The sequence below is a fragment of the Hypomesus transpacificus genome, chromosome 6 (genome assembly GCF_021917145.1).
Source record: "Hypomesus transpacificus isolate Combined female chromosome 6, fHypTra1, whole genome shotgun sequence".
NCBI classification, from domain to species: domain Eukaryota; kingdom Metazoa; phylum Chordata; class Actinopteri; order Osmeriformes; family Osmeridae; genus Hypomesus; species Hypomesus transpacificus.
This window is the reverse complement of record NC_061065.1, coordinates 5987545-6002402: the sequence shown is the minus strand read 5'-3', so window position 1 is coordinate 6002402 and position 14858 is coordinate 5987545. Positions and strand designations below refer to the sequence as shown.

Below are 14858 nucleotides of genomic sequence, written 5' to 3'. Positions count from 1 at the left end.
TCCTAAACGTTTTATCAGGTAAAACAGGAAACTAAAGATGAATGGGCTGAACAGGACATATGCAATTCCTAAACTATTGATGGATTTTTACTTACTTGTTTTTGAAGTAATGTGGGAAGCATGAGGTTCCACAGAAAAAGCACACTCCTATTAAGGCTTCAGTTGATAAATATCTTTCTGACGGCAGGGGGAAATGTATTTAGATTCATGAAGTTTATCATCCTCCATCAAAGCTATAATATTAGGTATCACTTGATATCTGTTTTCAATGTCCTTATAATGCTACTATAAATTACTATTGATGTTGTTCTTTGGATAGCAATGAGTACATAGCTTATTTCTGGTTTGTAGGCCTACAGTATGTAACATTTCGAATTCTTCCTAATTGTTTTGTTATACCTAGAGACCCTAAATTCATATAGGTGACACAGAAGAAGGTTTGGTGTGCAAGCTCACCCTCATATTGGCAAACAGTCAAGTCCAGATCTATCAGCCTTTTATCCTGAGAGTGCTCCAGTATGCCTGCTTCACGAGCAGTTGAACGTAGCAGTCACCTCCATGGACAGCCGAAGCATTTCAGGCCATGTAAGCTTCTGTTAGCATCTCGTCGTCAGGTTTAAGTGATTGAGGCTGTCGTTTTCACAGTTGCTCTTGTATATTGTGTCAGGGTGCCAAGCATTTAAATCCTTAACCTGAATCTGGCTTTTGTGCTTTCAGCTCATTTGTTTTTGCTCTTCTCTTCTGTTTATTTTGGGTGTCTGAAAATATAGCTCTATGTCCCACAATATGATTTTAAATCACTTAAGCTGATGTTTACTGTTGTAAACATGAATAAGCTTTCCAAAATATAGATCAAGGCCAGCAATAGAGAGTTATACAGTTAAATGATCTTGAGGGTAATGATTTGGAAATATTGTTTTGGGAGAAGCCAGACAATAGTAATTAGCTCTTTTTGTATCTGTAGGTTTTTCTTAGTTTCACACAATCAAATGCCATGTCATGTAATCTGAATTTGTCAACTATGGGCTTTGGTCATTGTGATTAATGGGGTTTTGCTGAATAATGGTTTTGCAAAGCTTTTGCTGCAAAATGATGAGAAATAACCCTCTTTTCTTTAAGGCTTTTGTTGTCTTTTTGATCCTTTTTGTTGCTGCTTCTCTGAATCAAACACTGGCTCATCAACTCCAAAGGTTGTTCTTTGAAAATATGAACAAAACTTGCCTTTTTCACATTGCTCAACTTTATAATATAATGCTATCCTGATTGAATGCACAGTCTGAGATCATTATAAGAGTTTAAAAAAAAAAAGAAAGAAAAAAACACAAAAAAACTAAATATGTTTACAAAAACGTGTCACATTTCATGTGTCTATTAAATTTGCCATGTATATAGTGATTTCAAGGTTAAATTGGACAGATGGTAAGTGTTTTGTAAACAAACAAACAAACTATGCTTTTTTCCTCAACTTGTCTTTTCATCCAACTGGGATGTTTACACATTACATGGATACAAGTGCACCTCCGATATTTGCCTTAGAACTTGCAGAGGCCATAGTTCACATTCAAGTGAAGTGAGTGTATGCAGGGGCTTGTCCCCCTATCCAGTCAGCCATGCGGACCTTCTCACACTTATCTACCTGTGAAATCCTTCATACCTCTCATAACTGGTCAATGACTGTATCAGCAAACTGCATCAGGTGTTTTTCTACATGCTTTTTACACAGATTATATGGATTATTGTATTAGTAGAATTCGATGCATCATTTTTAATGTAATAGCTCTTAAGCTTGTAGTCACAGTTGTTTTTTCTCTCGTTTTTTCTAGATGACCGTTTTGTGTTAATATTGTCAATTTGAAATAGCTGTTATTAGCTTATTCTCTTCTCTTTTTAATTTTGAAATGCTACATGACCCATATGAATTAAAATGACTTAATAACCATTGTAAATACGGTATTGTGCATACCCCATTTTCATTCATTTCAATTGCTAGTGGTATATAAATGACATTTTTGTCTAGACACCATTTCTGTTTATGAAATAAAGAAACATATCATGCATTTCATTTTGTTATTCTTTTATGAAAGTATTTTCGATGCAAACAAGTGTTTAGTATGAATAAATCTCAAACTATTCCGTTTCACTTCATCCACCAACAAACCATTCAGTCAGGATAAATAATGAAGCTAAATACTTTTTTATAGAAAAAGGCATATAAAGTGGCCTAAAAACACTAGAAAGAAGCAAGATATTCCAAATCACCTTTAAAAACATTTTAAGGATCCAGGGATCCCTTTTTCCTCTCATATCAATTGTTACGATAAACAATATCATCATAATGTGAAGTCCTACGTCACAGAAGTTATTACCTATAAATAAACTGCTACTATTGGATTTGATCTCATTTTATGAGAATGCAGTTTCTCTGGGTATGGCACTAATGATAACCAACATATTGTTCTTGTTTTGTTTTTGTGCAGTTAAGTTTCTGCACTTTTGACCATTTTGGCATCACCCAAAATTGTAAAGATATAATTCATTCACCAACTCATCAATGAATTGGATGTGGCTACCTATTTTCTGTTTCACTCTTTGAGTAACATGTTGTTTTGAAGTGTGCAAAACTTTCTCCCAAAAAACAAGTGGCTTGCATATACCTAATATAAAAAAGTAGAATTATACAACAAGAAAAAAACAATGAGATCTGATACTGCAGATATTGCTTGCAAAGAAGTGACAAAGAAATCTAAATGTGCTCTTTTTGGTAAGTAAACACAAAAGGAAAATTGTACTGAAGCTGTCAATGCTCATCCACAATACTGTAGGTATGTCATTGTGAATACAATTTGGCAAATGAGAAAGGGGAGTGTGGCTTTGCGATAAGTGTATTGTATTCCTAAGTGCTTGGTCGTTCTGGTCCAGGCGTCGTTTCATTTTTTCATAATCGAAGACAGCTCCAGAATCATGCTCTGAAAGAGGGAATTATGCACAGTGAATATAAATTGAATCTTTGATTCAGAAATACGTGAAAAGAACCCTCCAATTTTCAAAAACCGGCGACTTACCATGGACATTCTCCGTCCGCTGGCCGGAGGTGGAGTCATAGGAGGACTCTCCCCCTGCGCTAGTCTCTTGGCCTCAGTGTCTGGGCTGCTCCCGGAGCCAGGGCTGTCGGGCGGACTGGCCAGCTTGCTCTCAGATAGCCCACGGGACATGAAACTGGCCTTCCTGGCTGTGGGGTAGTGGCCGCTATCCGGAGAGTCGCTCATGTCACTGTAGTCCTTGCAAGCGCTGACTCTGCTCTGTTTGCGCTGCGAGTTCCTCAGGGCTGCCGGTATCTCCATGTGGCTGTTCCTCAGAGAGGCCCGAGGCTGGGCTCCGCAGTGCTGTGGCTGTCCTGAACCCTTAGGGCCGTTGGAGTCATCGCTGCTGCATGAGTGGTTCCTGTTGTCCACGGTGTAGCGGCGTTCCACCGCCCCAAACTGCCGCAGAGAGTGGAGCTCTGCTTGGCTGGGAAGTCGCAGCTGCCGGGGCTGTGGGTCAGATCCGTTCTGGGTGTGAGGGGCGGCTGTGGGCATGTAGACGGGCACAGCATCCGACTGGCCACCAGGAACCACTGTGTAGGCAGTCTGGGTGAGCTGAACCATCCTCTGGGGTGAGGAGTTGGTAAGAACACAAACCTGCTGCACCATGGAGTTTTTCTTGGATCTGCATATGCTGTCTTCGTCTCCATATTTACTACTTCCATACACACTTTGTTTGATCTTCTTCACCCCGAGGTGAAATATCTCAAGGAGGTTTAAGAATAATGAAACACCAGAAATGACAAGCATGAAGACCATGAAAATGTTCTTTTCAGTTGGTCTCGACACAAAACAATCCACACTGTTTGGGCAAGGAAACCTCTCACATTTATACAGAGGATCAAGTCCTATACCGTACAGAACATATTGCCCAATTATAAAACCAACTTCCACCACTGATCTGGTCAAGATATGGAAAACATATGTGCGCAGCAAGGAGCCCCGAAGTGGAGCTTTCCTTACCCTCTTCTGCTCTTCCAGCTTCCTCAACTCTCTCTCGATCCTTTTGAGTTCCTCCTGAGCGCCTTCGATTCCCTCCAGCTCTGCTTTCAAAAAGGCTTTCTTTCTGTGCCTCTCTTTCTCAAGCGCCCTCAATCGGTAGAGTGCATGCCCCATGTATACCAGAGAAGGAGAAGACACAAAAATGATTTGTAAGACCCAGTACCGTATGAGAGAGATGGGGAAAGCCTGGTCATAGCAGACATTCGTGCACCCGGGCTGGTCTGTGTTGCACACAAACTCACTGCGTTCATCGTCCCAAACATCCTCGGCTGCCACACCAAGAACCAGCATCCGGAAAATGAAAAGAATGGTGAGCCAGATTTTTCCAACGATTGTTGAGTGAACATGTACCTCTTCTAAGATACTGCCAAGCAAATTCCAATCCCCCATCGTCTGTGTCTCATATCCAGATGCTGTAAGAATGATTAATCATGATTACTCATCACAAAACACATACATATATATATTTTGTTAAGCTATCCTTTGAATGGATTTCAATTTGAAATGATCTATTTCAGGTTGGAGATGTATGTTTGAATTCATCTAGGCAAGCATCATTCATTAACAATTTAACATCAGACTTACTTGTGAACTAGGGTCTGTTTCCCTTGCTTCAGCGTATTGCCATTATAAGTGAGACGATGCTCCACTTGTGGGGTCCAGTCTTATCCATTGAGGAGCCTGGAGAGAACGCTGTGTTCATGTCTGTTTTCAGAGTACTTCAAATCGGTTGCAAACTGGACTCATAGAATGCAAGGATCGACCCACCAAACGAATGGACAACAGCCCGAGGCTAGTTTTACCACACAATTGTTGACAGAAGGACATCATACAGGACATGTTACCAATAGTGCCAACCAGTTCATGGCCTAACTTAGAATGTCAATACATCCACTGTTTTCTATCTCCAAACAGATTGTCATTTACAATTGTGGTGACACCATCTTGTTGGGAATTTACAGGGAATGTCAAAGGAGAAGAACAGATTTCATAAAAATGACCTCTAATCAACTGGGCAACACATCGAGCCAGACAAACTGATCAATGAGCCATGTCCGATTTCATAAGGGAATATGCTATTTTAGGAACTGTGTTCTGTCTGCCAAACTACCAGACAACCCCCAAAATGGGTGGTCCTCAGTGGAACTTCGTCTGGAATCCTATCGAGTAACAGTCATGCCACCGCGGGTGAAGCATAGTTGAATGGAGTTAAAGGATAGCATTGGTGGACAAGTGTACCCTTTGGCAGTGACCTTAATTCCCTTTCTTCGCTGGCCCAGTTTGTGAATAGTGACGTGCCTGGAGCCAGTACAACCTTGAAACAGTACTACTCAGTGTGCTTTGAAATGTGCTGTTTTAGTGTTTACTGTTTTAGTTGACTTGCAGACTCTCTGTCACTGAGCATGTGCTGTTTTAGTGTTTACTGTTTTAGTTGACTTGCAGACTCTCTTGTCACTGAGCATTTCTATAGAAGAGGGGAAATGGCTTTTTCCATGTCTTTAAAGGGATTTAGCATTTAAAATGTTTCATAATAAAAGATGATCCCCATTATATATAAATAAACTTTATTTTCATTGACAAATGTACAATATTAACATTGTCTAATACTATGACATGTCACTCTCACTACATACCAAGACAAACCAGCAAACCTTGGCCAATTCTACTTGTATCATACCAATGACACACAATGTATAAGCATTCCTCACACAGGAAATATAATTTTCCCAGGTAATGACTCATATAAAAATAACATTTATAAAAGGCCCTCTCTGGTGTGCTGGCTAGATAAACTTGACTCAGAAAACTATTGAACATGAAACCCATTCACACATTAAACATTGTTGCACTAAAGGTGAACTTTAGTTCACCTTTAATAATGTTTAATGTATAACTAAAGAAATGAATTAAATGTAAGATCTAAATGTACTCACTGTAAAACTCTCAAAAAAAGATTCTGTACAACCTGCATAATTATACATGTAAAGTTGAGATATGGTATTGTTCAAAATAAAATAAGATACTGTATACAAAAGTGCAATAAATGAAACCAAAACATCTATATTGTGAAACACTGCATTCAATAATGTAAATCCTAGGTTTAATTATCTACAACTGTGTTGATATTGCTTCAAATGAATGAAAGTACCTGCTTAATGAATACATGTTTCAGATGTCCTTACAGATCAAAACAGTAACACTTCATTTCAACACTTTCAAATGACAGGTGCCGCATTCAGTCTCCTTTCCCACGGGAGAGTTGAGTACTGCAAAAACTCAAGTTACTTTTAAACATCTTCAGAAAGGTCAGCTTGCCATCTTTTCCTTCTTCTTAAAAAGCTTCATGAGTTGGCCAAATCTTTCAGCAATCTGCAAATGTAAAATAAGAATTGTGTCATTTAAGATGCTTTGACCCAAAGTGTTGATAATGTGTTGGTTTGGCTAATTTTATCGGGTTCCCATTATAAATGGTGAGGCATACTTGAGCTGGTGACTTATTCAGCTTGTCTGACAAGGCAGAGAACGCATCTGTTGAGGCCCTTTGCATTTTCAGTTCAAGGAGAATAGCTCTGTCTTCATTCCTGGGGGTAAAACAGACAGATTTAATGGATAGTTCATTTTACAGTACATGTACAGTATCTAAATGTTACTTTTTTTTCATCTTAGTAGCTAAAAACAATACAGGGAATCAATTACGGAATTGAGGGAAGTTCAAATAGTTTAAAAATATATATATATATCAAAATAATATAAATAGTTTTCCCTTTCATGACAAAATAGGCAAAAGACTAACTCACTTAGTCCACATCACCACAACTTGGCCCTTCTTCTTGATGATGTTCTTGGCAGACAGGCTGTTAGGTGATAACTGTACTGTGGGAGATGCAGCTTTGCTTTTCTCCTTCCTGGGCGTTCTGCTCCTCTTTTCCTTGGAATGTCTGAAAGCCTTCTCCTGCTTACTTCTTCCCAAATGAACCCCCTCTTTGACCCGTTTTGCCTTGGTTTCCACTTGAGCCTTCTTTCGTTTGGTACCAGTCTTTGGATCCTTCTGGTTGACATCTGGGAGTCTGCATGTTTTACTGAGAGGATCCTCAGTGTCTTCACCAGATGCTTGTGACTGAACCTCAAGCACTGCATTACCATTGACAGTTTCAGTGCTTGCGGGAAGGCTGGAGGAGCGGTCCTCTGAAGGTGGAGCCAGCTCTCCATCCACAGCAGGTGTGACAGGATCACAGCCTTCGCTAGACTGTCCTTCTCCTTTTGGCATTTTGGTCAGATTCTCCTCATCGCCTGGAGGTATGCAAGCCCTGGTGGCAGCTTGTCGGATCTTCACGATGAAATGGTCATTGGACTTCTCCATCACCACTGCCTGCATGGGCAGATGAGGTTTGAAGTGAAACAGAAGAGGAGCAGCTGCCTCTCTACTCCTGCCATCGCTGGATCCACAGCTGGAGTTGTCTGTATCGAGGGCAAGGTGGATGTCCTGCTCAGTAGCATCCTCCTCTTCCAAGAGGGCATCCTCACTGAAGTGTGCACTGATGACACTGTCCGGCACAGACATGGGCTCCCCGTTAACTGGGCGTAAGAAGCTGAGGTGGCTGTCAGACTTGAGAGGAGAAGGTATCGTGAGGGACACAGCCAGGTCTTCTGACAGGATGGAATAGGATCTCTGGGAAAACACACCGGACGATGGCCCAATCCGAGGGGGAACCTCTAGCATGCAGCTCTCATCAAACATAATTGGATTAACGGGAATGTGAAGTTTGCTGTTTGGAGAGGGAGATATTTTACGAGGTGAAATGGCCGACCACGTGGCAATAAGTTTGGAAGGCGAACACCCTTTGGTGGGGGTGGTGATGCTCAGGAGGTGCTCCCCAGTAGGAGCCTCCTTGCGAGGGGTACCGACCGGCCAGCCATGACAGTCCACAGCAGAGATATTGGTGTCCAGGAGATCAGAGCCATCTAAAAGACACTTGAATATATCTCCCATCTGTGTGTCCGTAACCAGGTTGAATGTTAAGCTGGACGCTTGCTGTTCTGTGAGGATTTGGAAGTCGGACTTGTCATGGAGTGAGTTGCTTCGAGATATGCGACGCACCAACGTAGACTCCTTTGCAGATGTTGAATGTGTATTTCGCTGAGGTAACATCTCTATGGCGTTTTTCATGGAAGGGTGAGCTGATGTGTTTGGAGATGTCTCTTCTTCATCTTTTTCAAAGGTCATTCTGATATTTTTACCTCTACTTCCAAGTCCCACCGTCATAGTTCTCTCTGTGTTGGATTCCTCCATCTTCTGCCTCACTCTAGGTCTTGAAATTGGAGTCACAGGTGATTTCAGCTGCCTCATTTTTGTCCTTGATGTTATGGTCATAGGTGACTTTTTCTGCTGTGATTTTGTCCTTGATGTTATGGTTACTGGTAACTTTGCCTGCTGTGATTTTGGCCTTGATGTTATGGTTACTGGTGACTTTGCCTGCTGTGATTTTGGCCTTGATTTTATGGTAACAGGCGACTTCAGTGGCTTTGTTGAATTCTTATTTTTACTTAGTTTCTCGCCTGTGTCTGCACTTGAAGGTGAGTTTTCCTTTATAGCTTTGCATACACTTGCCAGAGCAGCCCGGATTTCCTTGAACATAAAGTCTAGTTGTACATCCACAAAGTTCCATAGCTTTTTTTTCAGACATTCAGATTGCTGTTCAAATATGCGGTTGACTATCCCGTTTTTTGATATTTTGTTTAAAACATTTGACATAATATTCTTCAGCCTAGATTTCAGGTCATCATCTTGGTCACAGAACTTACTGAAGTTGACCCTGTCGACAAAGTCCAAAAAGGAAACGAGGGCATTGTCTACAATGCCATAAAAACTGCTCATATGGAAGGTTTTATGGAGCTTCATATACTTCTTCCTGACCTGGTGACGAATCTTCCCAATCATATCCATAACTTCCTCAGTGCTTAACACAGAAGTTGTAGCTGTTGGAAGACAAATCGTTTTGTGTCGACTTCTATTCAACGAGGGGCTTCCACTTGATGCAGTTACGTTTTTTCTGATCGTTTTAGGACTGTCCTGTGATGCAGCAAGTGACTTTGCTGAGACTTTTTTCCGCCTGGAGGACTGAGGACTAGGCTGATGTGTCTTTGTAGGCCTTTCATCCTGGGATGAGACCGGACATTGCTCTTCATCACTTTCACTAATGATTTCACCCTCTTCCAATTCATCCTCGGTTTGGCTTTTGGTCAGCATGGGGCCACCAGGATTCTTGTTCTCTTTGTTCACACCCAAATTAGTTGAAGTAGGGTCAACTACGACACTGCAGAAATCTTAGAGGTGACAAAGAAAAGCATAATTAGCAATATGACTTTTGCAATTCCCAACTAGGCATGAGTAATTCCATACGTATAGAGAAATAAATGTAAACTGTACATACCTTTCCCAAGACTTTTCACATGAGCTGGCTTGTTGGATTGAGAGTGGGGATGGTTTCTCCTGGTTATGCGGATGGGGCTGGTCAGAGGACTAACAGGATCTGGAATTACTTTTAGACTATTCAATGTCTTCATCATGGACTCCTCATCGTAGAGCAATGGTATTGAACTGGTGGCCTCAACCTTCCCCTCTTGATTCTTAGCGTAACCGGAGCCCGTATTGCAGGAGAACTTTGGAGACTGGACCCTACAAGCGCTGAGGTTCTCCGACGGCAGGATTTCTTCTGTGGTACTGCTTACCCTTGAAACTGCAATGGTGCCCGGTGGTGAACTTTGTTCATGAATGGGCCCGTATACTGCATTATCCAACAGTGTGACTTCAGCATTTGCCTCACATGCAGAAATTTGTGGAGGAACCTCCATGCTTTTTGTGCTGGACACCACATTCGCATCTACTGAACCATCTTCCCTCAGTGGAAAAGGCTTCTCATGACTTTCAGAAGAACTGCAAGACGTAGACAGTGGCAGTGAACAGCCCTCAGGTTGGATGGTGAATTCCAATTGTTGACTCTCTTGATTTATTTTTGCTTTTCCATCTTTAACTGCAGGATCTTCCTCACAGTTTGCGTCAACTGCATCTTGTGCAATTGTTTCCGAAGGCTGGTTTTTAGATACTAAGACGCTGGAAGGTTCAGCATTTAAACGAAGAGCACAACTATCCAGAAGACCAATGGATTCTTCCGGTTTGTCAGGGATATTCTTTCTGTCAGTGGAGTGACACACTTGAGTGTCTTCCTGACTCTCAGTAAGACAAGCTGCAGTAGGTAGATCCTTAGATTCCACAATATGGCAAATGTCTAAGCTTTGCAGATTAGTTTTCATAACAAGCTCACTGTCCGGAGCAGATAGGCACCTATTTTCAAGTGGTTCTGGATTGTGTGGATCCTCTGTGACCTTGGAAACTTCAACATCACATTTCAGACTGTCTTTGATGGGATCATGTATCGCTTTAATCTCTGTAACAGCCTCTGACCTGTCACTCTTTTCTGATGGTTTTTCACCTGTACTTAAGCTCTCAATACCAGCAGGGTCAAGAGACAGTGGTTCATCTGAGGATACATGCTTTGCATCGTCTATTAAGGGCTCATTGATCTCCACCGCAGATTGACTACTGTTGATTTCCATGGAGTCACTGTGGACTTCATCTATGACACAGAAGTCCTCCATGTCAAGCTGCCCACAGCTTTCCATTGATGCGTCTTCTTCATCCTCCTCAGGGAGAGAGCTTCCTTGCTCCTTGGATCCAGAGGGCCGTCTTGGCTTTTTGACAGGTGACAAGGTGAGATTCAGAGTTTCCATGAAACTCAGTTTTCTGTTTGGACTGTTTTCCTCTCCAGTGACTTTCTCAGACAGTTTAAGCTCCCCTGGAGGTACGTCTGGGCACCCGGATGTTGACTTTTCTTCCTTACCGTCAGGAACCTTCTTGCGCTTCTCCCTTTCCTTCTTATGTTTCTGCTCGTGCTTTTCCCGTGTGTCTGTCAAAGGGCTTCTTCTCTTCTCTTTGCATTTTCTGTCATCTTTTCGTTTCCTTTCCTCTTTCCTATGATGGTCGCTTGATAGGCTGGCTCCTCTCTTGTGATTTAGTGGCTCACTGGACTGTTCAGTCAAGCTACGCCGACTTGAACTAACCACATCCTGAGTCCTTCTTGAAGTGCTCAAATCTTTACAACTTCTACCATCTCCATCCTTATCTTGACGAAACTCCCTACCACCACTTTTTGAATGCGGCTCTGAACTTTTTTTAGAAGATGTCTTAAACTTATGGGCTGACAACACTGCGCCATTTACAGATTCTGGAGGCGGGCTTTTAGACTTCTCTGATCTCCTGTCCACTTCAATATCAGCAGAACAATGTTTGTCTTTTCTTGACTTGGAATCATATCTTCCAGACTCTCGATGCGTCTTGTGTGATCGGCCCCTGTCCTCTGCCTGACATTCCACTGGGTTTTTATGCCTGCGTTCTGTCGAATCTGATGTTCTGTGATGTTCAGATTTCCCGTCCTTAAGACTGGGCTGTTTGTGTTTGTCTAACAGGCTGTGTCCAGGAGTGGAGTCTGTGCTGGCTTTACGGATGGAAAAATCGGTCTGTTTCAATGGAGCTTTACAGTCTCTGGCAGTAGAATACTTTGAATCCACATCAGGAGGGAGTCTTGAATCTGAGGCATCAGTTTGGTGAAAGACATTGTCTCTTTTTTTACATGGGGCCTGAAGAGGAGGGGGTGGAGATGGAGACGAAGGAGGTGGTGGAAGAGGAGGAAGAGATGAAGGAGGAAGAGATGGAGGTGGTGGTGGAGGAAGAAGAGATGGAGGTGGTGGTGGAGGAGGAGGAAGACATGAAGGAGGTGGAGGAACATATGAAGGAGGTGGTGGAGGAGGAGGAACAGATGAAGGAGGTGGTGGAGGAGGAACAGATGAAGGAGGTGGAGGAGGGCGCGGTTTGGGAGGAGCAGTATCCTTTGAAGCACATTCTATTTTAGGTCCAGGAGGTTTGATGGGAGGAGGAAGAGATGAAGGAGGTGGCGGAGGAACAGATGAAGGATGAGGTGGTGGAGGAACAGATGAAGGAGGTGGAGGAGGGCACGGTGTGGGAGCAGCAGCATCCTTTGAAGCACAGTCTTTTCTAAGTCCAGGAGGTTTGATGGGAGGAGGCCTAGAAGGTCCTGAAGACCTACTGTGTCCCAAAGAGTTAAGTCTGGTTGAAACCGGATCTCTCGTACCATTTATATGAGGTGCATGATGAACATAAGGTCTCCCTGACCTGTGAAAACAATTGTAAACATGTAATAATCAATGACATGATTACACAGGTCGAAACGCTTGGTGTACACTAAGACAAGGATCATTTGCTAATCATTGCACTGCACTCACCTTTGGCTCAACCTCTTTATCTCCTCATCTTTCCGCACTATCTCCATCCTAGCAGTTTTGATGAGAGCACAGATGTTCTTCTTGAGGCAGCAGTTCTCAGTGTTGAGTGAAGTGTTCTGTACGATGAAAACACCACACACAGAGAACAAACATATGTCACACATCACACATATGGGAGTCAGATGGCTGAGCAGTGAGGGAGTCGGCCTAGTAATCAGAAGGTTGCCGGATTGATTCTCCGCCGTGCCAAATGACGTTGTGTCCTTGGGCAAGGCACTTCACCCTACTTGCCTCGGGGGAAATGTCCCTGTACTTACTGTAAGTCGCTCTGGATAAGAGCGTCTGCTAAATGACTAAATAAATGTAAGGTAAATGTAACATATTTGTTTTATTGTAATAAACACAAAACATTTCATTTGACAGGATATCAATACACACGGCCAGTGTGTGGTGATGTACCTGTGTTTCCATCTGCAGCAGTCTCGTTCGCAACTCCTCAACTTGATTTTGTGCCGCAATGAATCTTCTTTTCAACTGAAATTAGGATGTCAACATCAGTATTTTATTATCAGAGCAAGATCTGTGTCAGTGAGGGCATTCTTTAAGGCACGTATAAAAGAACATTCTCAAGGTCTTACCTCAGTTTGAGCAGACTCTATACCCCGCTGTTCCTCTGTAATGATTTCTTCATATAAATCCATAGATTCTTTTAGCTGTGGTGAGACGACTGAGCAGGGTGTTTCTGATGAAGACGACAACGACATAAAGATTAAGTAACATTGAATGACACTGGGATTATAATATACTGTTAAGGGGAAGCAAGGTTAAAATAACAAACAAAAAAACTGCCAAACAGGCTTTCTTAGAAATGTTTATGATATTTATATTTATGGAATATGTTTGTAACTTGTATTTACCTCCATAACTTCTTGGACTCGTATCCAACCCAGAATATATATCCATGGAATCTTCATTGCATGTGGTGATGGAGCCTGACAGGATTAAATAGTCAGTCGCGTTTCTGCTCAAGTAACGATTTTTTACAGTAAACCCTTGACTGTTATCATGTCAAATACTTTTCATAAGTCTTATGAAACAATATCATAAGGCAGTTTGATGCACGTCATTATCAGACAACCTCCTAAGGTGCACATTTTCAAATGCACCTTTCTAAACCTTACTCCTTCATTGCATTTTGAGAACAATGTACTGAGCCATAACACATGGGAAGGGCAGTTAAGATGTATACATTTGATTTACTTACAATATTGGTCTTGGCTCAAATTGCCATATAGGTCATCAATTACATTTCCTTCCATCCTGACTGGAATCTATCAACAGTTGAATTGAATGGTGGTAGAGAAAACAGCTGGGAAGATAAAAGTTGGTTTGTTATTATGAATGAAAAAAAACAAAACAAAAAAAACATTGAAAGTTTCTTAGAAAACGTTTGTTCAAGTACTATTAAGAAGTTTGTAAACGTCTTGCTAGTAGCAGGAAGAATGCTACCACACGAACAAAGACAGCAGCTGGTGGGGCAGATTGAGGGGTATTTGACAGTAACTCTAGATTAGTCACAAATGTGTTATTGAACTGCACTGGCTAAGAAAAATGAAACGGCAATATACAGTAACTGGTTGATATAAAGCGACCCACACACACAATTGTATTCAAGTTTGACATGTTTACCAGATGAAAGCTAGTAGCTACAGCTACAAGCGACCATTAATATGGTCTCAGATTTAAGGTCTCAAAGCATTGCTTGCAACCAGCTAGGTCAATATAAAAAAAATACAGCTCATATCCATTATCCGTCACAAATGTATTGAACGTGATGTACTGTTCACTTACCATCTGAAAATGTTAGTCAAGAGTCATTATTGTTCGGCTTCTTGTTCTGTATGTTTACCATCACTGGCGCGCCAACACAACCCTCGTCCTTACACGGCAGGAAGCAGCGACATTTTCCCGCGGTGAACACAAGAGCCTCTTCCGGGACAATACATTTACGTCTGAACAGGTTGTTATATCTGTTATATGGCCGTACAGCTCCTGTTTTTATTAATAAATAAAAATGTTTGGAAAGACATTGCCGACCATTTTATTATCAGGAATATGGCAAACGTCTATCCATATCCATAAGTTTGCCTCACTTTTGTCGTCACTATTTTTGACGCTGTCAGTGAAAGAGCACAGGCCAAGGAGCAAAAATTAGCTGTAGCTGGATACCTTAATCGCTAACTTTGTCAATCTTCCCCGACTCCTTGATCTGTTATCAGATGTCCAACCATTACTAAACACTTATAGGACGAAGATCTCTAAGGACCTCTCGCAATCTAAGTTGAATCTACATTAAATTCCGAATGTATTGTCGCGTTTCTTCGCGTCATTCATTCAGGCGACGTTGGCACAGACAAT

At 41.8% G+C, this 14858-nt stretch overlaps 2 protein-coding genes across 2 annotated transcripts; both read right to left on the bottom strand.

Annotated features, from left to right (window-relative positions):
- Nucleotides 1-2927: 2927 nt before the first annotated feature.
- On the bottom strand, nucleotides 2928-4718 carry gja10b (gap junction protein alpha 10 b). The gene is made up of 3 exons (XM_047021105.1): nucleotides 4668-4718; nucleotides 3063-4495; nucleotides 2928-2966 (listed from the first exon to the last, which is right to left on the bottom strand). Exons 2-3 carry the CDS (start codon nucleotides 4470-4472, stop codon nucleotides 2928-2930), a joined length of 1449 nt encoding a protein of 482 aa, XP_046877061.1. The 5' UTR covers nucleotides 4473-4495; nucleotides 4668-4718.
- A 953-nt stretch (nucleotides 4719-5671) lies between these two features.
- Nucleotides 5672-13363, bottom strand: casp8ap2 (caspase 8 associated protein 2). The gene is made up of 6 exons (XM_047022122.1): nucleotides 13358-13363; nucleotides 12441-12556; nucleotides 9515-11838; nucleotides 6881-9407; nucleotides 6565-6664; nucleotides 5672-6452 (listed from the first exon to the last, which is right to left on the bottom strand). Exons 1-6 carry the CDS (start codon nucleotides 13361-13363, stop codon nucleotides 6390-6392), a joined length of 5136 nt encoding a protein of 1711 aa, XP_046878078.1. The 3' UTR covers nucleotides 5672-6389.
- Between the last annotated feature and the right edge of the window lie 1495 nt (nucleotides 13364-14858).

Coding starts and splice junctions, on each gene's coding strand:
- gja10b (XM_047021105.1), bottom strand. CDS start 4,472: ATGGGGGATTGGAATTTGCTTGGCAGTATCTTAGAAGAGGTACATGTT. Junction 2,967..3,062: donor GCGGACGGAGAATGTCCATG/GTAAGTCGCCGG, acceptor TCCCTCTTTCAG/AGCATGATTCTGGAGCTGTC.
- casp8ap2 (XM_047022122.1), bottom strand. Junction 11,839..12,440: donor ATAAAGAGGTTGAGCCAAAG/GTGAGTGCAGTG, acceptor ATCTCTTCCTCC/TTCATCTCTTCCTCCTCTTC. Junction 6,453..6,564: donor TGAATAAGTCACCAGCTCAA/GTATGCCTCACC, acceptor TTACATTTGCAG/ATTGCTGAAAGATTTGGCCA.